Below are 27297 nucleotides of genomic sequence, written 5' to 3'. Positions count from 1 at the left end.
CTCCATCGTTTAGTCCTCTCTTACTCATGGCGTCGTCTACTTCGTTCCTCCAGGATTTTCGGGGTCGTCCTCTTTTCCTCCTTCCTATGGGGCTCCATTCGGTTATTCTTTTTATCCATCTGCTGTCGCTAGCTCTTCTTACATGTCCATACCACTTTAGTCTTTTTTGTTCTATATATGTTAGTATGTCTGTTTCTATTGATGTTCTTTGCTTTATTTCGTCATTACTTCTCCTATCCATTCTTGTTACTCTGCAGCATCTTCGCAGGCATTCCATCTCTGTTGCTATTATCTTACTGCTGTTTTTCTTGTTTATGATCCAATTTTCGGCCCCATATGTCATAATACTTCGCACTAATGTTTTATAAATCTGCGTTTTTGTCTTCATATTTAGGTGTCTATCCCACCATACTGAGTTAAGTTGTCGGATTGCTGTTCTTGTTTGTCCTAATCTTTGTGTAATTTCTTCCTCTGTTGTTGCCTTTTTCGTGATTATAAACCCCAGGTATTTGAATTTATCCTTTCCTTTGATTGTTACGTTGTCATCAATCTGTAGATCTTCTATGTCTTCTTCACTTGTAGATAGGTACTCTGTTTTCGCGAGGTTAATATCTAGGCCAGCCTTGGTATATTCTTCTTGTAGTTTCTTCATCATGTAGCTGAGGTCGTCTTGGTCTTGTGCAATCACTACTTGATCGTCTGCAAAACTTAACGTATATAGGTATTCGTTCCGTACCGGTACTCCCATGCCTTCGCATTTTCTTTTCCATGTAGTCAAGGCTTTCTCTAAGTATATTTTGAATAGGGTTGGAGATGTGGAACAACCCTGCAGGAGCCCTTTTGTTGTGGTGAAGTCTCCTATGATTCTTGTTCCCATTTTAATGGACACTTTATTTTCTTTATACAGAGATTTTGTAGCTTCTATGAGTTCCGTCTGTATTTCTAATTTGTACATTGCCTCCCATAGTTCTGACCTTGGTACAGAGTCATACGCCTTTCTCAGATCCACAAATGACAAGTGTATATCTCTATTTTTTGCTTTTTTCTTTTCCAACAGTTGTTCCAGTGTGTATATGTGGTCTATGCATGATCTTCCTGCCGTGAAGCCTGCCTGATCCTCCCCGATTTTGCCTTTTATCGCTTGCTCTATCTTTTCTCGCAGTATCTTCCCATATAATCTTCCTATTGATGATATTACGCTTATTCCTCTGTAGTTTTCGCATCGTTTTCTATCTCCTTTCTTAAATATAGATGTCATATATGCCGCCGTCCATTCCTTTGGGAGCTGTTCTCCATTTATGGCTTTCTGAAATATCCATTGTATCATCCGGTGTAATTTTTTTGATCCGTATTTTATAAGCTCAGCTGAGATGCCTCCAGGTCCCGGTGCTTTCTTATTTTTGATTGCTTTTATGGCCGTTCTCATTTCCCTATCTGTTATTTCTATTTCTTGTTGTGGGAATCTGCTTCGTCTTCGCCTATTTTCTTTTCCAATGAATTGTGGTCTTTGTTCTGTTAATAGTTCCTTGTAGTAGTCCTTCCATTCTTTGTCCTGTATATTTCCCAATTTAGTTTTTTCTTTTGAGTTTTGTTTCAATCCTCTCAGTACTTTCCATGACTCCGAAGTTCTTGTACCTCCTATATGTGTTTCAATATTTAAGCAGATTCTTTCCCATTCTTCATTCTTTTGCTGTGTTATTTGTTTTTTCACTTCTCTATCTTTTTCTCTATATTCTTTATAAACTTCATCGTTGTTTGTAGTCAGCCATTTTCTGTATAGTTGCTTTTTTTCTTCAATTATTCTTTTTGTTGGTTCATTTATTTCATTATAGTGCTGTTTATTTGTTATATGTTCTTTTTCCCCAAGGGCTTCGAATGCTGCTTGCTTTATACTCGCCTTTATATGCTCGTATATTTCTTCGATGTTGCCGTATCTAAATTCTATTAATTTTTGGTCTAGACGTTGTTGGTATAGTTCTCTTATTGATTGTTCTTGGAGTAGTTCTATATTGTATTGTTTTTCTCTTATAGTGTTCAACGGTTCTTCTGTGGAGGGGGTCTTGTTATGTTTCCAATTAATGCCCATTTTTGCTGTCAGTAGTCTATGGTCCGTTCCACATTCTGCTCCTCTTTTGACTCGCACATCTTTGATCTTTATTGTGGTATCTTGTTTGATTATTATGTAGTCTATTATCGATTTCAGCTTTCGTGTTTGTAGTTTTAGTTAACCCTTTTAAATTTCAATTTGAGAGATTCTCAAGTTTAATTAAGTTTACGAGGTTGGTGACCTATTGGTTAAGATTTAGGCACAATGCTCTGGTTGGTGACAACTCTCTCAGATGGACTGGTTCCCTTACTTCAGTAGAATTTCTCGTTTAACGGAAGGAAGATTGATTTCTTCGAAAAGCAAGCTTGTCAGCCTTAATCCTTTCTTAGATGAAGCGGGTGTAATAAGAGTAGGAGGCAGATTACGTCATTCTTAAGTCTTCATTACGTCTCAGCATCTTCTCTCTGTGGTTAGAGAAACCTTTTTTAAAAAGAAAAGAGTTAAATTAGGCAAAGCACCAGGCAAGGATCATATCACCCCGGAAACGATAAAATTCATGGGAATAGAGGGAGTGGACAGCATGAAAGAACAAATGAATGATATCATAAAGAGAGCAGAAATACAACAGGACTGGAAGAAAGACATTATACTACCAATACACAAAAAGGGCGACAAGAGAAACTGTAATAATTACCGAGGTATTACTATATCAAGTATTCCTGGGAAGGTATTCGCAAGAATAATAGAAACAAGAATAAAAACCCAATGTGGATTCAGGAAGGACAGAAGCACGCAAGACCACATATTCACAATAAGACAAGTAAGTGAGAAAGTAATCAATAAAAATGGAGAAATACATATATGCTTTATTGATCTGGAAAAGGCGTTTGACAAAAAAAGGACGTGTGGAGGACATTAAAGGAAAGAGGAGTTGACAGGATAACAATTGATGTAATAAAGGATATGTACAATAATAATAATGGAAAGCTGGAGTATATCCAGTCACTTCATGCTTTGCTGTGTTAATAGCTTGTCTGATCTTTGCTAAATTCTTGTCCCAATCTACGTGGTCTTTCACATATGTGCGTATTGCTGTACCAATGGTTCTATTGTTCCTCTCCACAAAATTACACTGCGGTGCATATACTGGGCTAAACCATACTTTCTGAACGTTATACCTATTACAGAGCTCAATTAAGAGAGGATTGTTCAGGTTTGAGGCATTATCACAAATCACATATTGAGGAACACCAAACATTAGGAAAACATCATTTTCCAAAAACTCAACAATATTCTTAGCCGTGGCCTTTCTTAAAGGTTGGACTAACGTATATTTAGTAAACCAATCAGCAACTACTAATAACCAAGTATAACCTTTCTTTGAACGAACAAAGGGACCTATCAGATCTATAGCAACTATTTGCCAAGGAAACTTGGCCTCTCTCTGCTTACCCATTTTACCTAATGGAGCATAATTTGGTGTCTTCTGAGCACCACAAACTTTACATGACCTGACAAACTTAAGCGCATCAACACGCATCTCGGGCCACTAATATCTTTCTTGAATACGGGACAAAGTTTTGGAAAATCCAAAGTGAGCACACGTAGGTGGCTCATGACAAGACTGCATCACTTCAAACCTTTGTGGTTTGGGCACAAGAATTTTCTACTCTACATCATTAGTCTTAAAAGAATTAGTGGTAGGGACAAACTTATAAACAAAATCATTTTCCACCTTCCACTGTGGAAAATCAGGGGGGGATCGGAGAATCTTTGATCTCAAATTATTTAACCAAGGGTCTATTCTATCTACATCAACTTCTAAATAACAAATCTCTTGGGTAGTTTCTACTGGATCATTGGTGTGAGCTCGAGATAGAGCATCAGGGACTAAAAGGGATTTTCCTTTTCTATGGATCAAATGCTGTCTTAGGCGCATGGCCCATCTGGCTAATTTAACAGTAGGATTGGACAATTTATTCAACCAAAGAAGTGAATGGTGGTCAGTAATGACCGAAAACTTGACTCCCTCTATGTAACCTCGAAATTTCTCGATAGCGAAGATCACAGCAAGACATTCTCTCTCTGTAACTGAATAATTTCTTTCGCTCTGGAAAGAGATCTACTAACATATGCTATAACCTTTTCTTCACCATCTATAGTTTGTGTTAAAACACCACCAAGACCGGTGTCGGATGCATCACATTGCACAACAAAGGGAAGATCAAAATTGGGCTGGGCTAAAATTGGGGCAGAAATTAGAAGTTCTTTAATTTTCAAAAAAGCTTGTTCAGCTTCACTTGTCCATACTACAGGCTGTTTCTTTCTGCGATGACCTTTAAGAAGATCATTTATAGGGGAGGCTAAGCTGGAAAAATCTTTAATAAAACGACGGTACCAAGAACACATACTGATGAATCTTTTAATTTCAGTGGAATAAGTTGGTCTAGGATAATTGACCATAGCAAGAATTTTTTCTTGCTATGGTCTTTCTTTTTCTTTAAAGAATTATTACCAACTACATAACCAAGATACTTTAACTCTGACTTAAAAAAATCACACTTTTCAACATTGATGGTCAAGTTCGCTTCCTTAAGCTTCTCTTTAATTATCTTTAACAACTCAATGTGTTTCTCAAATGTTGGAGTACATACTATAATATCATCCAAATAACAAAATATATAGGGCTCGAATTCAGGTCCAAAAATAGCATCAACAAGTCTTTGTTGAATCTGTGCACTATTGCACAAACCAAAGGGAACAGAAGTGAACTGAAAAGAACCTCTATCAGAAACATTGAAGGCTGTCTTTTTCCTTGAGTCAGGATGAAGTGGGATCTGCCAAAATGCTTTTCTCAAATCAATAGAGCTAATGCATTTAGCTCCTCTAAGCAATGACAAAATTCTATCTATCTGGGGCAAGGGATAACTATCATGAACTGTAACTTCATTCAATGAACGACCATCGAAACAAAACCTATACTATCCTGACTTCTTTTTAACTAACAATACTGGACTTGACCATGGGGATTGTGCTGGTTCGATTACTCCTAAACGTAACATTTCATCTAACTCTTCATGTAGAATTTTATTCATGTATGGGGACAAAGGATATTGTCTTTTCTTAAATGGTTTAGCATCACCTGTGTCAATAACCATTTCTATCTTGTTGGTTCTTCCAATATATTTAGAACTAGAGACTTCTCCAAAAGATTCTACTATTGACTTTGCAATATTTTTCTCAGAAGTAGACAATAAGTCTACAGAATACAAAGTTTCTATTTGATTCTTCCTTTGGGAAGAATGCCATGTTCCATTCTCAAAGTTTAATAACAGCGAAAACTGCTGCATAAAATTATTTCCCAAAATGAAATTGTAAGGGACAGAAGGTACAACAAAAAATTTCACCATATGACAAACACCATCAGTCTCTATTGGAAGATCAATGGTACCAACAACTGATTTATTCGAACCATCTGCTAAGCAGACATGCTTAGTAGATGTGGGATTATATTTAATTTCTTGAGAATCCAAGAATTTAACTCCAGCAGCACCTACAACAGATGTAGAGCAACCACTGTCCAGAAGAACTACAAAGTTTATAGAAAAAATGAAAATACTACATGAGGACGACTATCAAAATCTTTCTTTTCAAAAATTGGGTTTAACGATGACTTATAAGGTCTGTCGGTCTTAGATCTATTAACTGTAGAACTGCCGACTGGCTGCACACGACCTAGTTTTTTAAACATCTGGGACAAGAAGATAAAGCCATACCTTTATAACTACAACGTGAACAAGATACTGGCTTGCTTTTACAGTCACGGGAAATATGACCTGGTCTATTACAATTAAAACAGATAATCTTTTTCGGATTTCTGGGGGCTTGATAAGGGGCAGACTGCATTACAGGAGGTGGGGATGAAAAAGATTGCATCATTGGGGTTGAGGGTGAGAAAGATTGCATCATTGGGGGTGGGGATGAAAAGGACTGATTTCTTACTTCAGTATTCTCTGGTGGACTGGGTCTATCATTTTCATACATATATTTGGGATTGGGTCTCCTAGAAGAATTATTTTCTCTGTCCTGTCTGTTACCTACTCCACTTCCGTCTTGCTTATTTTGATTATTCACCGCATGAACTTGTTCTTTGGGCTTTTCTGAATCATGAATTGAAATACCTGCAAGACCCTTAGTAGTCTGCAACAAGGGCAGGGCATTCTGCTCTAAACGTTTTATAGTCGCCACTAACATTTCTACTGTAGCAAAATCTTGTAGGGCTATCAGTGGAATGTAGTCCACTAAAATATTTTTCCTCATTATTTTCACCTTTTGGGCTTCACTAGGGTATGTTTCCAAACGTTTAAAAAGGTTTTCCATCTCTGCTGAATAAATGGTTATGGATTCATTTCTTTTTTGCTTTCTACTTTTAATTTCGTCGAAGAGATTATCATTATAATCTGGGTGCAAAAAAGCAGATAGTAGGGCTACCAACTCATCCCAACTACTAATTTTATCTCTAACACTCCTATACCAAATAGCAGCATTACCTTCAAATAGTTCAATGGCTGAACGACACAGGATGTCTTCGGAAATATTCCTAGACCTAGCAGAATCTCTAACTTTTTCTAAAAATATGGGAAGAGCTTAACTTTCACCATTAAACTTAATATGCAAATCAGAAATAATAACAGGAGTTGAAACCTGTATTGTTGGGCTGGGACTGTACAACTGGGAACTACAGGGACTGAAACTGGGCTACTAGTGGATGGTTTTACTAATTCAGCAGATATTTCCTCCTTTTCCAAAACATTACCCTTCAACATCAACAAATCATCTTTACACTCATTAACAAACTTTTTTACTTCTTCCTCAACATCATTCATAGGGAAATTTTCTAATCTGGTATCTAAATGTGTAGACCTTGTCTCAAATCTAGCAAAATCAGCCTTAGTTGATTGCGCATTCATTGATTGAGCACTACTATATAAATCTTTCATAATTAACTTAATCTCACACAACTCCTTCTCAGGATCTACTACATTGTTAACCAAATCGACTAAACTTGAAGATGAAGTGGCCTCCTTGGCCAACAAAGCCCTTAACATCTTTCTCTTATCATCAACTGTCTTATTTGGGACATTTTTACCTCTTATGAAAAGCTCATAAGATAACTCTCCTGATTTCAAATGATTAACCTGAGTAGACTTCATTTTTCAATAATTGGATGAAAGCAAACAAACAAAATAACTAAAATCAAACTCAAAAACTGGTAGAAAATATGACAATTCTAAGAAACAACGGTTTCCATTTATCACCTGATAATAAGTCCCACTTGCCACCTGCGTACTGAAATCCAAAACTCAATCAGTTTGCTGCAACTTCTGCTCTTGGCCTAGTAATCAATTGGTAAACAAAAATGAGGTCTCTAACCTGTCTCTTAAAAATTCACGCTTCCACTAACAAGGACTAAAAAAATGGTTTTAAGCGACATGGGACAACATGGACACTAACAAGCAACATCAACTGTACATACTAGGGAAGACAAAACACTAATAATATTGAAAACTTGACCTTTGAGTGAGCTACACTAAATAAACACCAGGATAAACCAACTCTTGTTCCGAAAACTAAATGAGACTGCTCTTAGTCAAAACTAAAACAGCATCTCCTGATCACAAATATTACACCTGTGGTCATTCAGATACAAGAAAGGATACACAACAAACAAACAGTCTACTATTGAAACTAAACTTAGTCGAACCTTCTCAACGACTCACAATGACTACTTCTGGTACACAAGCTTCAACTAACCTGTGGCATTTAATACGCCGTCAAAGATGGTTAATTAGAAGACAAAATGCATAACACTACTTCACAACTACACAGCTCAAACAAAAGGTCACTCACAACAATACAGATATTTACTCAAAATGACCGAACAAACAAAATTACAAGAACCGATTATTCTGTAAAATCTGTCAAATCAATTAAAAATAAATGCAACAATAACGGTATTATTTGTTACTGTTATTAACTTTTAAAATTCTTTTCAATATTAAAACATTATTCAAAATACATATTATGTAAATAATTAATTTTCAAATATTTGCTTTCATTACCAAATACACAAAATACATATATAAATAGTTCTACAGTACATTACATAAAAAAACAACAATACATATGTTAATATACAACAAATACATATGTTGATATAGGTACATTACTAAACAATTACTGTTTGTGAGACACTGGGACACTATTCGAAAAAAGGGGGTTTCATATAAGTGGTTTGGGAAAAAGGAATCAGAATCTAAAATAAATGCAGAAATATTCAAAGGCCCACACACGCTGGGCGACATTTTGTAACGAAATATATTTTGCCTACCTCAGGGTAAAAACATAGGGGTAGAAGATTGGGGACAGAAACTACTGGGGTAGAAATAGGGCAAGCAAAACAAATCGATACTGGTGCGGACGGCAAAAAACTACATCTATTTGAAGTAGGAACTGGCACAATCAAAATAAAGCTGCTCCAGAAACAAAACAGGAACACAGACGAGGTTGAAGGGGGCACTTACTCAAACCTTGGAAACTTGGGATTTCTTAATTACTTTTCAGATGTTCACACAAATCTTTCAAACATCGAAACAAGTGGTTACTCTTCTAAATCTGACATATTACATAAGAATAAAATCCACTTGTTTCCGGCAAAATTCTACCGGCTTTTTTTCTCAGTACACTCTCATTCAAATAACATCTTACTTGTTCAAGCCACACCTTCAAACTGACCTTTTCGTTTTAATTTCAATCGCCGGTCAGCAACACCCCTTCCTCTCCGCATTGCCTACCATTTGCCGAATCAACCCGAAAATTAACCTTGAGACATTTCTCAACTTGAATTCAGAAACGTAAACAAAATAGAACGAAATATATCTTAACATTTTAATTTCGTTGCAAACAGACAAAACAGGGGCGTCTTTAGAAATTTTTAACATATAAATATTTTGTAGTTAAAAGAAACATTTAAAACGCTACAATCTTTTTGCGTCGCTGAGATTGATTTGTATAAGCATTTTTAGTTTTGTTTATATTAACACAGATTGGTATTTGTTTAGTATTTCTTTGATGTTGATTATGTTATTATGTTGATCAAATAAATATAAACATTTTTACTTAGATTGGTGAGAAAGTGATGCAGAGAGATTATGAAATCACTCTGCAATAGACCACGATACGAGTCCGGTCATTGTTTAGTCCAAATTTTTCTTTTTTAAATTCGTAATGGTTTTTCGTTATTCGTTTTTTGTCATCGGAAATTGGTTAGTAAGCAGTGAAGTGAAATGCAGTAAAGTGTAAATTTGGGTTTGGAAGAGATAGCTTTCGGCGTGGTAGTCTTCAAAGCTGGCAATTTTTTTAATTTGAGAGGTGAATTTGTGCTTAAAATGTGATCTGGCTGTTTTTTTAGTTAATCACCGATTTTTTGTGCTGTGCCCTATCTGAGAAATTTGTAAGACGGCGTTTCCAACCATTTGAGAGGTCCACATGGTTTTAAGAAGAAATTGAGTGGCCGAGTTTTGAAGATTGCTGTTTGTTGTCATCCAGGATAAACCGAAGCCCGAATCTTCCCAAGAATTGTCCATATTTGCGTTCCCTGGTCATTTCAGACCAATTCCAGCTTAAGTGGGACACAGTTGTGTGTTTGTTTGCAGTGTTTTGGTTCAATTCCGATATCCCAAAAACTTCCTTAAAAGAAATACATCCGCCAGAGTGATATAAGGTACTTTTTGTTAAAATTTTTCCAAGTAAAAATATACATTTTTCATTAATAAAAAAATTTACTTTCATGACAAACTAAAAAATTGTAAATAAATGAAATTATGTTTTATGGATTAGCTAATTGTCATATTAGTTAAATGCAATTAATTTTAAAATTTAATTAATATTTCAAAAAGTTTTAATATTATCCTTTTTGGACATTTGGTACATAACCACAAATTTAAATTGTTTTGTTTAAAGGTTAACCTCAATGTAAGCTACGTTGAAAAATCTAGATATTTTCATTCTAATAATAATTTTAATTCCTACAAGTATCGCTCAACATTATGTAGCTTCTTGTAAATAGTTACAAATAGCACCATTGTAAGTTTTGTTGATAAATTTTGTTATATTATTTGTAATAACTTTTGATGTGAAGTAATAATATAATAGTATAAATATGTAATGTTTCTCTCTAAACCATGAGTTCTAAAATTATTTCCTTAAGATTTTCACCCTTTAATATTTTTTAGGAAAGAAAAGCCTTTCTTTCTATCTAGCAAGAGGATTCTTTTAAATGGCGTTTAGCTTTTCAAATAGTTTAGGAACCTTCTTGTGTGTGTTGCCCAGGAAATATATGTAAGTATTTTTTGATTTCTTTCTTTGTAGTTATCCCATCCAGTCCCTCTTTTATTCACTTACTTACGACCCAGATCTCCAACAAAATCAAGAGTGGCCATTCGCAAACGTTTCGGTTTGTTTGCTTACCCTATCTCCAGCCCAAGAATTGCTCAGTCCCCACTTTCAACCCCCTATAAGTGATACCCAATGTGGTAGGCAAATTATATCGATACATATTGCATAACCAAATCTAAAGGACAAATTTGTATAGATTTTTTCAAATATTTAGTCACTTTCCTTGCCTTATGTGTGTTTGAATCATTTATATTGCTGGAGACAGATTCCCACTTCCTGCAGACAATTTAAATACTATTTTTAAATTCCTTGTATTGGAGCCCTTTATTTTTACAAGTTTCGCATTCTCGGGAAAGACACTATTCGTTATACCTATTGCGACAAATTATATGAGGCAGATTTTGACGCTTTAATACTCTTAGAAGATAATCTTAGCTTGAAATAGAGCTGTGAGCATCAGATCCATATTGACGTCTGTAACGCACAAACAAGTGTCACATTTGTGGTAATTCGGTTATACTATCCAAAATGGCTTAACGCGGCAGAATCGAGAATATGATATTTTGATGTTACAGCTCTTCATGAAAGACGTGTAGAGCTTTCGTAAGAGTATCCACAAGAACTCTCTTTTGTTGCTCTCCTTTCTGCGTGATCTCGTTTCGTCGTGACATTATCTCTTTTGCCGGCACCTAACCTCGTGTTCTAGTCATCTTGGAGAAAATTTATAATTTTGTCTTCATTATTTCATGACTTGTTTTGGCTTTCCTTTTATTTTTCAGTAATTGTACGTGTCCAATTTTTCTTAAAGGTTTAATATTTTTTTCATTCTGTAGTATGCCGTATTTTTTCATTATTTTCCTGCTTATCATTGTTCTGAAAATTCTTTTTTTGTTATTATTTGGAAGAGAAGAGTAATTTTCTTTTAATTGTTGATTGAGCACTTCTGCAAACAATAAAGTTTTCTTCGCTTTCTCTGGAACTTGGAGAATAGGGTTTCATCTTTTTCTTATTAATTAAATGCCGTTCTCTTTTGGCTCGGTCTAATTTAAGTTTGGTAGCTACAACTCTTCTATAAGAATTAAAACTTTGATCATTAACTTCTGACATCGATGGCGTTACTGAAAGATTAGTTATATTTTGAAGTCGTTGCCTTCGCTCCCTTGCTTTCTTCTTCCATTACTTTCATTACTTCTTCTTTTGTGCCTTAGATGTGCTCTAGGAATCATTTGATCGACAGTCTTTATAATTACTTTCTCCTCCTTATTTTAATATTTTTGCTTTTGCAATTCATATTTTTCTGGATACATACAGGCAAGGAAGGGAGAAAAGTGAAGGTAGGATATAAGAAAATATATTCCGATCAGGAAATATTTCGCTGGGATAGCATGAACTAAACGTTGGTGGTAGAGACCAAAGCAAAAGAACTAAGCACCAACAAGAAAAGGAAAGAAAAGATGACGAACAATGCGAAGAAAAGGATTACGAACTATGAAAACGAAACAAAACAAGACAGTAATACAAAGGTAAAGCCAAAGAATGACAAGATACATTTAGCTACATGGAGTGTCAGAGGAACCTTTTACGAAGGTGCGCTAAAAGAACTAATGAATGAGGCAAGGAAGTATAAAATGACTTAAAGGCTCTTCAAGAGACAATACAATTAGGACCAAAAATAACTGATATTGAAGATATGGTTCTCTTCAAAAGTGGAGGTAAAGATAGAATGCTTGGAACTGGTTTTTTAGTGGCTGAATGTGTCAAGGACAAAGTGATAGCTTTTAATCCTATCTCTGATAGGATGTGTTCAATACGAATTAAAAGTAATAAATGAAATTGGAATATAATCAATATTCATGCACCGTCAGAAGACAAGGACGACGAAATAAAAGATCTTTACTATGAACAGCTAAATGACGAATACGAGGTCCTACCTAAACGTGATGTAAAAATAATAATGGGTGATTGTAATGCTAAAGTGGGAAAAGAACCTCTGTACACTGCAGTAACTGGTAACTACAGTAAACACGAAGTAACAAACGATAATGGTCAAGAAAAACATGGTCGTGAGAAGCACACAACTAAAACGAAAAGAGATATACAAAGGTACGTGGGTCTCCCCAGATGGAAGGACGGTGAATCAAATAGATCATGTTATGATTGAAAGTAAATATATGAATATCGTTCAGAAGGTAAGAAGTATGAGAAGAGCTGAAATCGACTCGGACCATTACCTCGTTAAAGTCACATGTGGGAGGAGGCTGGAAGAAAAAGAGAAATCGAACAATAAAACGAAGAGAAAGTACAATATTGAAAAACTTAAGGAAGTAGAAATAAAAAATAAATATGAAGAAGAAATAAATAAAATTCTACAACAATGTGACCAAAATTTACAGACAGATTAAGCTTGGGAACAAATTAAATCTGCCGTAGGAAAAGCTACCGACTCCAAGAGAAGTACAAACAAAGATTGGTTTGACGAAGAGTGTCAGGCGATAGCAAAGGAAAAGAAAAAGATCAGACAACAAATATTAACAGATAATAGGGAGCGTAAAAAACAAGAATATAGAATAATTCGAGGAAGATTGAAAGCTATGTGTAGAAGGAAAAGAGATACAACAATGAGTTGAAATTAAAAGAGATAGAAGAGAAGTTTAAAAACAAAGAGGTGAGATCGTTCTATCAAGAAGTTAAAAAGATGGGAAAAGGTTATCAAAGCCACTGTAGTTATATGAAAGGTAAAGACGGAAATTTAATTAGCGATCCGGCAGAAATAATGACGGAATGGAAGAAACGTTTTGAAGAATTATTAAATGGTGAGGTGCAGCACGAAGCAGTAGACAACTGGACGGTTGGAGAAGAAGCGATAGTTGAAAGGCAGCCTACAGATGAGGAGGTGGTGACAACAATATAAGAAATGAAAAATAACAGAAGTCCTGGTAAAAATGACATATGCATAGAAATGATCAAGTTTGGTGGAGAACAACTACAAAGAAAAATATACCAGCTACTAGTGCAAGTATGGGAAAAGAAAATAATGCCATCGGAGTGGTATGAGGCCCGCATATGCCCTCTGCATAAAAAAGGAGACAAACTGAAGTGTGACAACTATAGAGGTATAGCCTTACTAGACACGGTATACAAAATCTTGCCAAGAATATTGAGAAATAAACTAAATTGCTATACGGAAACAATCCTACATGAGTATCAGGCCGGCTTTAGGAAGGACAGATCTACTGTAGACCAAATCTTCTCATTAAAGGAGATTCAAACGACTTGTTATGAAGGTAAAGTTCCCCTGCATGTTTTGTTTGTGGATTTTAGACAAGCATATGATAGAGTCGATAGAGTCAAAATATATCGAGCAATGGAACATTTGGGTATACCAAAGAAACTGATCCGGCTAGTTAAAATGACACTAAATAACTCTACGTGTGAAATTGCTTGGCAGGGTCACGTATCAGATCAATTTACGATTGCAAAAGGCTTGAGACAGGGAGATCCTTTATCCACTACATTATTCAACTAAGTGTTAGAAACTGATCATGAAAAATGAGCACCAGTGCTTGGCATTTGCTGGCGATCTAACGATCCTAGCAAAAACCGAGAAATAATTAAGAAGAGTTGTGACAAAACCAAATATATGATCATGGGAGGGACAGAAGGGAAAAAATAAGACTTTAGTGTGAGGTCTGTAAGTGGTAAAAGCTATAGTTTTAAAAGGGTGGACAAATTTAAATACCTGGGTATAGTTTTCGATAAAAATGGAAAAGAGAAATGGGAGCTCGAAGCCAGAATAGCAAAAGGGAATAAAAAATTAGGTAGTTTAAGAGCTCTACTGAACTCAAAATACGTTTCTAGACAAGGCAAACTCAGAATATATAAAACAGTAATTCGACCCACAGTAACATATGTCGGTGAGACATGGATATTAAATAAGAAGGAAGAGGATACTCTGGAAAGATGGGAAAGGAAAATATTGAAACGCATAATCAGAGGACGGAAGACAAAAGATGGTTGGGAGAGAAGAACCAACAATGAATTAATGGCTTTATACAAAGAACCTACCATTACTAATTTCGTCAAGTCACAAAGAATCAGATGGTTGGGACATGTGGAAAGAATGGCAGCAAACAGAATGCCTAAACTAGTAATAACCAGAAAACTAATCGGCCCCAAAAGAAGAGGTATACCCAGAATGAGGTGGATTAGTAAAGTGTAAATAAACGAAAAGACGTAATTTTTCGTCCAGTTTAAATTTAATATAATGCACCTGCTCTTTCCTAATGCTTTACTAGTACTGACTGTCTTTATTTATTATACTTTATGAAAGAACAACCCACTATAAATCGTGCAATACGCATGACATAACAAACTAGTTCTGTTCTGTAGAGATGAGCGTTGAATTAACGAACTGTTTTATTCAACCGATGAACGATAAACAATAATAATAATAATAATAAAAATAAATAATTATCAACAAAAACAATAGGTCTATTATTCAGGTTTCGGTAAAACTATACAGAATTATAAAGGCTGAATTTATTTGCTGTTTTGATATTGATTGTATTTTTGTATTTACAAGTGGTAGAAGTCGAAACTGGTTAGGATCGAGAATAATTGCTAAAATTTAACTGTAGAGGTAGGCGCGGCGCTTGTCGAGATCCGTAACCGTTACTTATAATATTTATATTTATAAATACTTTAATTATTTGAATAAGAAGAAAGATGGCGGATGGTAAGGTTGATGACGATGGTAAAAGAAAAAGCAAAGAGGAGATAGACATATTTAGCAGGAGCAGAAAAGTGAGCCGAACGCCAGACAGGTCGAAACCAGCAGCCAGAACGAAATGATGGAACTAATGAGAGAAATAGCAAGCGATAATAAAAAGAAAAACAGGGATCTGGAAGAGATAAAAAATACAATGGGTAATATGATTGAGGAACTAAAAGAAATTAGGAAGGAAAATAGTGAATACAAATTGCAAATGGAAGAAATAATAAGAGAAAATGAAAATCTAAAGAAAGAAATGACAACGATGAAACAAAAAATAGATAAAATAGAAATAGCCTTGGAAGCATGTCAGAAAGAAAAGAAGAAAAATAACCTAATAATGAGAGGCTTACCAATAGACACAATAGAAGTAGAGCAACTGGAGAACTTCATAGAAACAAAATTGGGAGTAAAATCAGAAATAAATAGGGTACAAAAGATAAATGAAACAATGTGTGTTATCGAATGTAAAAAATTCGAAGACAAAATGAAAATACTGAAAGCCAAGGGTAAACTAATAAACTATAAGCAACATGGAGTATATATAGAATGTGACCTAACATTAAAAGAGATAGAGATACAAAGAAATCTTAGGAAGATAGCAGCAGATGAAAAGACTAATGGGAAAAGGACAAAAATTGGATATGGTTTCATAATTATAGAAGGCATTAAGTGGAAATGGAATCAAAAAACAAGCCGGGTAGAAAAAATAACATACAATACAGAACCACCTGGTTCAAAAAACTAGCTGAAAAAAACACAATGACGGACCGAGAAACAAAACAGGCACAGAACAGGGACATGAGCAGATCTAAAGATAATAACACAAATGGAAGTGAAAACAAATTGAAATACAACTTAAACACAGAAAAGAACAAAACAATTTGGAAAATGGCATCATGGAATGTGAGAGGTATAAATGGGAAGGAAATAGAACTGGGGGAAGAAATTAGAGATAAGAACATTGAAATAGTAGCTAGAACAGAGACAAAGAAAAAAGGAAAAGGATCAATAATATTAGAAAACGGAATGTTACTAATATACAGTGGAGTGAAAGAAACGAAGAGAGCTTAGGCAGGAGTAGCGTGCATGATAAAGAAGGAGAGTATCAACAAAATAAAACATTGGATATATTACAACGAACGTATACTAAGAGTAGACATAGATATGGATACAGAGGAAACCAATACAAACCTAATCATATGTTATGGACCAGATGAAGACGCAACAAAAAACGAAAAGAATGAATTCTGGGACAAATTACAAGAAGTGATAAATGATTGTACAGAGAAAATTGTTATCACAGGAGACATGAACAGCAGAGTGGGGAAAGAAACAGAAAAATGGAACAATGTCATCGGATCTTATGGGGAGGACAAACTAAACAAAAATGGAAAATTACTACTCACTCGAATTCTGTCTAGACAATAACCTGGTGATTATGAACACACACTTCCAACATAAAAGGATACACAAGATCACAAGAGAAGTCAAATCAAGAGAAGAACAATCAATTTTAGACTATACTATAGTGCAAAAAACAGAGAAGAACTGGATAAGAGACGTAAGGGTAAAAAGGAGTTATGAAATTGGTAGTGACCACTATCAACTAGAAACCACATTCAAAAGCAAAAGAAAAGAAATAAAAAGAAATGAGAACATAAACAGAAAACACAAAGAAATAATAAAAATTTATAAACTAAGGGAAGAAACAACGAGAATAAGATACTCAGAAGGACTAGAGAAAGAGATGGACAATGAACATGAAATAACAGAAACAATAGAAGAAGAACGGGGAAAATTTAAAAATGCGATGATAAAAACAGCTAAATCAATATGTGGAACCACAAAAAATAACAACAGAGGGAAACGAACATCTTGGTGGAACGATGAAGTGAAAAGAGAAATAAAAGAAAAGAAGAAATTATGGAAAGAATACATCCAAGACAAAACACAACAAAAATATGAAAATTATAAGAGACAAAGAACAAAAGTTAAAGAGATAGTTAAGAAAGAGAAAAAGAAAAGTTGGGAAAAATTCGGGGAAAAAATGGAAGAAAACAGTAAAGAAAACGTAAAATTATTTTACAGAACACTGAAAAACCTAAGAAGCAACAAAGAAACGAAACTGAAACAAATAATGAACAAGGAAGGAACAATAATAAACGACGATAAGACAATAATGGTAAGATGGAGGGAACATTTTCAGCTGATACTGAATGGAAATCAAGTGAATACAATGGACAGGGAAAGCGACAACAGGAGAGTATCCATGAGAAACACGGAAAATCCAGAAACTATAGAAAAAGAAGAACTGGAAGAAGCAATAAGAAAGATAAAGATTGGAAAAGCACCAGAAAGCGATGAAGTAGCACCAGAAATGATGAAATATATAGGAGTAAAAGCAAAAGAAAAATTGTTATACATATATAACCTAATATGGAAGGGAAAAGTAATACCCAGAGAATGGACAAATGCAGTAATTATACCTGTATACAAGAAAATAAACACAAGAGACTGTAGGAACTATAGAGGTATATCACTACTATGTGTAGCAGCAAAAGTATACGAAACCATAATAGAAAGGAAAATTAGAAAAGAAATAGAACATAAATTAGAGGATGTACAAAGTGGATTCAGGAAAGGACACAACACACAAGACCATATATTCACCATGCAACAAGTAATAGAAAAAGCCTTAAAGAAAAATAAAGAAATACATCTGAGCTTTATAGACATGGAAAAAGCATTCGTCTCAGTCAAAAGAAAAGATATATGGGAAAGCCTAAAGAAGAAACAAGTAAGTGAAGAACTGATAGAAGCAACAAAGAGTATATACATGAAAACAACAAATACAGTAAGAATGTTAAATATACAGTCAGAACCATTTGAAACAACCCAAGGAGGTAGACAAGGGGGAAGTCTCAGCCCAGTACTATTCATAAATGTAATAGATGAGATAGTGAAAGAATGTAAGAAAACATTCAAGAAATACTGCATCGGTTGGAACAAAATGCAAATGTTAAATGCTGAGATGTGTATATTTGCAGACGACATAGTATTAATTGCGGAAACTGCAGAAAAACTGAAATACAACTTAGAGAAATGGAACCTAGAAGCAAGCAAATACAACTTAAACGTAAACAAAGAGAAGACTCAAATAATGAAAATATCAAGGAAACAAGGGACGGAAGATCAAATAGAAGTAATGATAGACCAACAAAAAATAATACAGACAAATTCATACAAATACTTAGGAACAGTAATCAACAACAAAGGAGACATCGAGGATGATCTTAACAACAGAATGGAAAACACAGGAAAACTATTTCAAGCACTAAATAGAGGATTCCTTAATAACAAAGAAATATCAACAAAGACCAAGATGACAATATACAAAACAATATATAGACCTACAGTGACATATGGAGCAGAAAATTGGATATTAAACAAAAGACATCAGAGCAGAATTCAGGCAGCAGAGATGAAATACCTCAGAAGAACGATAGGAGTAAAAAGAACTGATAGAATCCGAAATGAAGAAATAAGAGAAAGACTCAAAATCAAACTGATACTCGAGTCAATCAAAGAGAAAAAATTGGCATGGTTCGGACATCTAACCCGGATGGACAATAATAGACAAGTAAAAAGAGTGTGGGACGCCAAACCAATAGGGAAGAACAGAAGAGGAAGACCCATTAAAGAATGGAACAGTGACATCTCGCAGATACTGCAGAGTAAGGGTAAGACTTGGCAGGAAGCAACACAGATGGCATCCAATAGGAAGGAATGGAGAAAGTTCGTTAAGAGCTAGGACACCTCAGAAGACTGTCAAATATTGTAATTTAATGAATTGTATTGTAAACGGCCCAACACCGAAAGGTACAAATGGGTTCTACTGATTAAGTAAAGTAAAGTTTATTCAACCGTTTATTTGTCGTTAACGAATCTACGGTTTCTCACTGGGAAGCTAACTAGTTGATGGTTGATTAAAAAAAAACTACGTTTTGTGTAGACGTAAACAGAGGAACAACGAACACTTCACGTCGACGAGGACAATTAGTTGATCTGAAGACTGAGACTACTACTACAAAACTAAAAATAACATCCCGACTCTTTCGGGACGGTAGACAGTCCGGCGATCGGTTGACGTTGAAAATAAAATAACTATATAGGTATTCTAATTAATGAATGAGTTTCGATTTTCGATTGATCTGTATTTTAGATTTCAAATCTTTATTGATAGTTCGTTAAAGGATTTATTTATTGTAAATATTCAATTAAGAAGTCTTTTTCTTAGTTAAAATTATTTACGTATTACAAGAGTAATAATTTTATTTTCAAAAAATGCACATTTGTAGAAGATGCAGCTTTTATGCTTGACTTTCTGAATTTTGCAATGATCGAATATTTTTAATTGGAAATATTAACACATGGGAGTCCCCCATTCATGTTTTGTATTATTCAGCAAATATAACTTTTATTTGGAGTTTGTGTTTTGTCTAACGTAAATGTGAAGTTATTCTGTGAGTACTGAATATTTACTTTATTAACTGTTTGTGTGTTTAACATGTCTGCGCGTAAAACTGTTAGTAATTTATGTCATCACTTTGAGAAAGACTTTAATAGTGAGAAGGCTGTATGGAATATTTTCAAAGAAAAACTTAGTTATAAATCAACTACAGCAAATTTGAAAAGCCATTTAAAGTATTTCAGTATTTTTTTCTTTGATTCAAGAAAGCATGTTTGTTTATGTACTCGCTATGTACTCGCTTTGTTTATGTTTGCTTATTTGAAACTACTGTTAAACAATCAACTAGTTGAATAATTTAATTAGTTTTTTCACTCACCTCACCTCTACTGTTTTTCTCGTTACTACAGTGTCCTTACTTTGACGACTCGACGTTGCCAAATAATTTTGTAAGAAGCTTTTTTATTATTGCGTCATAATGCAGTTTATAATTTTTATTTTGAATACGGCACAATGTGACTTTAAAATAAGCTTATTTTGATGTTTAGATTTCCAATTAGGAAATCGTACTTAAAATACGAAACATTAAAAAATTTTAGTTATATAAAACGATTTCCGAAGTGGAAATCAAAATGTTATTTTGTGTGGCATATTTCCAATAAAAAACAGTAAGCTGCCATTTAAATCAATTCGCCAAAATTTGATTATCTAGAACATTGTTAAAATGATAAAAAGCCAACAGGTCAAATAAAACCAATACATTTGGCAACGTTGAACTTCCCCTCTTCTGTTGACTTTATTATTTCCACTAATGCATTTTTGACGATATAAAGGGCGGGCCTAATATACCTCTCTCTTTTTAAACAGGTGTTTCTCACTCCATCTCACGTAAGGTACATACCGAGCATAAACTTTTACCTACACCGTATGTTAAGAAGCCGTTTTTTCTTAGCTCTGTTTTCACATTATGCATTTCTTTATTTTTATGTTCTTTGTCTGACAGTCTTTCGAATTGTGTCATCAGGGTTTTAATGACTGAATGTAATTGTGCAGGATGGTGATGTAAATCGCCATGTAGATATATGTCGGTATGTGTGGGTTTTCGGTATACTGTGTGTCCTATATGCCCGTCTTCCTTCTTTATTATTAACACGACTAAAAATGGTAGTTGTTCGTTTTCTTCCAGTTCCATAGTAAACTGGATTTTATGGTGGATATTATTGATGTGTTCTAAAAATTCCTTTAGTTTTTCCTCTCCATGTGTCAAGATTATAAAAGTATCATCACCGTACCTAAGGCAAAGTTTGAGTTTGTGTTTGGCTGTTCCTATTGCTCGTTGTTCTATTTCTTGCATAAACAGGTTTGCTATTATCGGTGACACTTCAACTTGTTTAGATCTTTGCTCCTTATAGATGAAATATGTGTTATTTAAGCAGTTCTTTGTTATATTTAGAGTAATCTGTGTTATTGGATACTTTCTGCTTATACGAACCCTTTCCCATATCAGATGTCCCAACGTTAGATTGATAAGAAAATTAAATTTTAGAGAACAAAAATAAAAGCGCAGCGTTTTTTGAAGTTTTAATGTATCGAACAACATTTTTGAATTTCCTAATTATAGAAAATATTTTATAACACAATGAAAACTATTGAACAGAAGAATAATAAATTTAAAAAACGCATAGAATATGTAATATTAACAAAAAAAATGTGAAAGTTTACCACTGAGTTACATCCCCTTTATTTTGAATGACGTCCACAATTCTTCGAGGCATAGTTTTCACCAAGTTCTGACAAAGTTCTAATGTAAACGAATCCCATATTTCTTACAATTTTTCCTTCAATTCGTTGACGGACCCGGCAGGATGTTTTCTCAAAGCTTTTTTCATTTCGCGCCATAAAGTCTATATCGGGGACAAGTCGGGACTGTTAGAAACCCATTCCAGAAGTGGTATGCCATGATCTTTAATCCATTTTAAACTGTTGGAACTGCGCCGTCCTGTTGGAAGACAAAATCTTCCGCTGATGTTAAACGGTGTTCCATAATCGGTAAAAGAGATTCTTCTAAAATATTCAAATATTTTTCTCTTCAGACAGTCGGGATGGAAAGCTTCATTTTTCCTGCGAATCACGCGACTCATACTGTCTCCAACACACACTTCAAATCTGTACTCATCACTCCATTGTATTGAATCCCATTGCGACTGAGTCCAATCTTTATGCTCTTTTGACCATCTTAGTCTATTGTTCTTTTGTTGTAATGTTAAAATTGGCTTTCCCTTATCCTAAAATAAAATGAAATTTATTAAAAACAATTCGTACTAATTTTTTTAACAATAAAACTTACTTTGTAAGTACTAAATTCTAATTTGTGGGCCTCTCGGTGACATGTTGATCTAGAAACGTGTCTTCCAATAAGGTGACTTCATAAAACGTTTAACTCCATATAATTTGCTCGTCGATTATTTTACTTTTTCGTACATTTCTAGGTTTTCTGACGACCGAACCTGTAGTTTTGTATCTTCTGACTATATTTCTTATACTACAGCGTGGCAATTGCAACATATTCGCGATTTCCAAGTTGGATTTTCCAGAATTAAAAAATCTAATAATGAATGAGCAAATTTTCTCATCGATAACTTTACCTCGACCCATTGTACAATCCACAAACGGCAAAAAGCTTTACGATACCACAAAAAACATTGACATTAACTGCCAATATTATTGTTTTGATTACTATTTGCCACAGCTACATCTGGATTTAACGTAATTATGAAAAAATCAACGTATGTTGACATAAGTGAATGCATAGCCAGGGTCTAGTGAATTTTTTTTATTGTTGAAAATAAACACATCGAAGCTGACTAACAAATGTCCCTGCTCAAGAGTAACATCTTTTTTACGCTCGATGAAGTGGCTTGAGTTCTTGATGTAAGAATCCGCTTCTTCTGCATATGGTTGTAGTTGTTCAGCCCGAAATTTTGCCAGTGGTTCTAGGGGAGATCCGTTAGAACTAACTTTTGGCCGCAATGGTAATCCTGCCTTATGTACCTTGGGTAGGCCGTAAAGTTTTGGACATCTTGACATCTTCTCTCTAAATATGAGATATCACTGATGTTCTTTCTTGATGTCTAAGGCTTTGATCTTGGCTGTTGTTACTTTTTCTAGATATGTTCTAGGGTCCGACGAGATTCTTTGATATGTCGTATCGTTTAGGATGTCATTTATTTTTGCTTCGTAGTCTTGAATATTCATTACTACAGTGGCGTTGCCTTTGTCAGCTGGAAGTACGCTGATTTGTTCGTTGTTCGTCAAATTATATAAGGCGACTTTTTCTTCGTGAGTTAAATTTCTTTTTGGTGGTTTAGCTGTTTCTAATATGTTTGATACGTCTTGGCGTATGATCTGGGTTGTTTCTGTTTGAAGATTAGTAACAATAGGCTCGACCTCGGTAATGATATTTAGCAAAATCAATGATCAATAGCAACTTTTTGAGAGAACACTTCGTGGCTTCATCCAATGTTAGATTTAAAAAGTTATAGTTAAGTAGTAACAAATTTTTAAACGTTTTGATTTGTTTTTTCCTAGTGAGGTCGGAAAGAGACTCTGGCTAGGAAAAAACAAATCAAAATAAACACAAACAGAAACCAACAAATTAGTTTATAACTTTTCAAATCTGACATAGGATGAAGCCACGAATAGTGTTCTCTCAAAAGGTTTCAATTTTACTGTTTTACCTACACGAATTCCTGTAAAAAAAATCATTGCCGAGGTTGAGACTACTGTTACTAATCTTCCAGTAGAAACAGCCGAGATCATACGAAAAAAAGTATAAAAATATTACGAACAGCCAAACCACAAAAAATAAATTTAACTCACTAAGAAAAAGACGCCTTATATAATTTAAAGAACAACAAATAATTGCAATGCAATAATTTCAGTGTCCCGTTTTACGTTTTGGTAAGTTAAATATATTTTACAATAACTTTTTGTTCCTAATCTTGTACATTTTAGAATATTGACAAAGGCAAGGGTTTCCTGCCGAAACGTTGATTTCAATGGACAATAAAATCTAGTTCCAAATTTAATATTGATTATTGAACCTAAATCCAAGAAATACTAATTATATATATATATATATATATATATATATATATATATATATATATATATATATATATATAATGTGGCAACTTGTGGCATTAGAGTTAGAAGACCCTGAGGGTTTCCAGGGCAACAACTAACAATAACCACGGAGGAAGCTACAGCTACCTATGGAAAGGAATGCCAAACGTTGAAACGTTTAAAATAAATAGAAAATGATTATGCGAGTGAATAATAAAAGTAAAATGTAATGGGATGTCTCGCAAAACAGAAAACCAAAAAAGGTATATCGATGGAAGGATGGAATAGTCTTCTAACTCTAATGTCACAAATTGGTTGCATTGCTCCTGTAGTTATCATTTCCCAAGTTACCATGCTCTCTAACTTGGCTGCACCGTACTGAAGACGACCAATAGTCAGAAATACGTATATACGGTTGCCTTCCATCGATATACCTTTTTTGGTTTTCTGTTTTGCCAGACATGCCATTACATTTTACTTATATATGTTTATATATATATATATATATATATATATATATATATATATATATATATATATATATATAATATATGTTGTTTTGAAATGTAGTTCAATTTTTTTTAGGAGAATATAATGAGCAGTTAAGTCACAGTTTTGAAAACCATTGCCAAAACACAATCGACGAGGCAAATAAAAATTTGAATGTAATCGACCAACATCTACTGCGTTCCCAAATAACGATGCAAAATGCTGTAACATCGTTAAAAACGCTGAGTATTAACTCTTTGGCCATTAAGAGTAAACTACATTCCCTTTTATCATCAAAATTTCTTACAAATGTTAAATACATTAAATAGCTAGAAATGAAATAAATGCGACAAGGTTTATACTGTGTATTATTTTGTATGTTTGTGTTTGTTTGTTTATACTGTGTTTATATTGTGTATAGATACTTCAACAATTAATTGAAAAAAAAGTGGCAAAAAATAGACCAGTACATATGGCATTCATAGATTTAAAAAAGGCATATGACACGGTCCCCAGAAAACAACTATGGAACAGGATGAAGGAAAACGGAATAACTCAGAGGTTAATAGAAGCCGTAAAAAACCTTTACAACAACAAGGTAAGAGTTAAAACCGGCAATAAATACTCCAACGAATTTAAGACCACAAAAGGCTTATTGCAGGGATGCTCTATATCTCCGACACTGTTCAAGATATTCCTCGAACAAATATTAAAACCATGGAAAAGGAAATGTGAAGGGATGGGAATACCAATCCGGGACAACTTCTTGTACACATTAAGCTTTGCAGATGACCAAGTGGTAACAGCTCAAGATTAAGAAGATCTGTGCTATATGCTCCGAAAATTAGAAAAGGAATACACAAAAAATGGACTGGAAATAAATCTAGAAAAGACCAAATATTTAACAACAGAGCAAGAACCAGTGAGAAACTTGGAAATTGACGATAATAGGGAAATTAACGGCTATGGTAAATAACGATGTACGTAGTAAATAACGTGTTGTTGACTTATGTGACCATTTATTTAAACACTACTGTACACTCTTACAATGTTAAGTATCTTAGATATAATAGTACTTAGTTGACGTTGACAATGCGTGATGCATTAACTTGCCATCTTGACGTTAAATTAGTTCTGATCTCTAGATAATAATTGTTGTTGCTTTTAATAGCCCTGGCCTTGCCTGTGTCAGCACTTTACTTATTCGTGTCAAGTTTGTTCCCTTATGAATGTCCTCGATTCGAATTACTAAACATATTTATATAAACAAAATGCGAAACTATGTTACACGAGTATGAATTATAATATTTTATATAAATGAATTCTAATATTTAGGAATAATATTACACCATCCCCCTTACGGAAAAAAAATTCTCTTTTGCAACTGTCTCATTCCTCTCTCTCTCTTTTCCTTCGGAAAAAGAGAAATTTTTCAACCTCAAATAAGTACTGTTTACCTATGCTACCGTATACATATTTATACAAATGTTGGTATATATTTCCTTATATTTAGTAAAAATTTAGTAACCTAACCTAACCTCAGCATATTATAAGGTTACCCTAATTGTTCCCTTGTAATATGCTATCTGGTATACTTCATTATGCCTTACTCGTATATTAATTTAATATTTTACGTACGTTTTTTTTACCTTACGCTAAATCATTTAGATTATATTACCTTAAATTACCCCCTATTATGTGGTTGATTACATATTATATCTTACCCCCTATTATGTGCACATAATATTTACAATAACCTTTACATATTTTAAATAATAAATAAAAATTTATAATAATAAAATATTATATTAATTCTTGTATTAATTCTTGCATTAATTCTTGGTACCAAGTAATAGTTCTGTTTTCACTTTTCATATACACTATTAATAACTTTGACATATTACAATAAAGTTTTGTTGTTTTCTTCATTTATTCATTTATCCCTATCTCTTTTGTTTAACTACTACTATACAGTCTAACATTTTTCTTTTTGTTATACCTACACATTTTAAATATATATTGTACGAACTTAAAACTATATTTACACATTATATTCATTTAAATATATTTTTATATATTATTTGCATTCAAAAGTACATGTATATATTACGAGTATATTCATTGACTCTAATTGTAGCAAAGTATTGTTTCCTTAATTATTCTAGCTATAAACTCTGTGCCTTGGTCTGCTATTATTTTTCTGGGTACTCCATACCTCAAGATAAATTTTTCTACCAATGATTTGGCTACTGTTTTGGCTTATTTTATTTTCTTTTACATTCTATTACATATTCTTCTACGTAGTTGCTTAATTCGCATTGTACGTCAATATATCTGTTTCCATTTTCATCCATGTACATTTTCATGGGTTCCTTGTTTATGATCTAGTGCTTATGCCTTTGGCAGTCGTTGCATCTCTTCACATTTCACATATTTCTCAACATTTCTTCGTAATTCGTTCCACAAATAGTATTAACTTATATTTCTGTATTTAATATATCCTATTTATTCTTTCATATCCTTCCTCTAACATGTGGAAGTCATTAATTATAACTCTTCTTAATCTGCTTATTTTTAAAAAAATTATTATTTTTCTCTTCGTATTTCATTAGTAATTGGTTGATTCTTATTTTTCATCTCTTCTTATTCTCATTTTTCATTATTATCATTTTCTTTATAATCTTCTGCACTCACATTTGTGAGCCAAAATCCCAACAAGTCTCCTAATGCTATTCCTGAAGCATAAATCCTTAAAATAAATTTGTTTTTCTTCGATAAATCGGGGAATTCCATAACCGGGGCTTATTAGATATATCTTGGGCTTATTAAATTTTTCTTGTATTCTGCGTAGGTGTAGGATACTTTTTATTCGAAAACTTATGTCCTAAGATTTCCTCTTTTAGAAAACATGAACATATATCTGTTCATCGATTTTTC

At 33.9% G+C, this 27297-nt stretch overlaps 1 protein-coding gene across 1 annotated transcript in view; it reads left to right on the top strand.

Moving 5' to 3' along the window:
* Blos3 (Biogenesis of lysosome-related organelles complex 1, subunit 3) overlaps positions 1-24719 on the top strand; it is a 385546-nt gene extending 360827 nt beyond the window's left edge. Inside the window, exon 4 of the mRNA XM_072523223.1 lies at positions 24457-24719. Within this exon, the coding sequence (XP_072379324.1) occupies positions 24457-24689 (233 nt within the window). The 3' untranslated portion in view covers positions 24690-24719. The remainder of the gene's footprint in view (positions 1-24456) is intronic.
* The last annotated feature ends 2578 nt before the right edge of the window (positions 24720-27297 follow it).

This window comes from Diabrotica undecimpunctata, chromosome 2 (assembly GCF_040954645.1).
Source record: "Diabrotica undecimpunctata isolate CICGRU chromosome 2, icDiaUnde3, whole genome shotgun sequence".
Lineage (NCBI taxonomy): Eukaryota > Metazoa > Arthropoda > Insecta > Coleoptera > Chrysomelidae > Diabrotica > Diabrotica undecimpunctata.
This window is presented reverse-complemented; position numbering and strand designations above follow the sequence as displayed.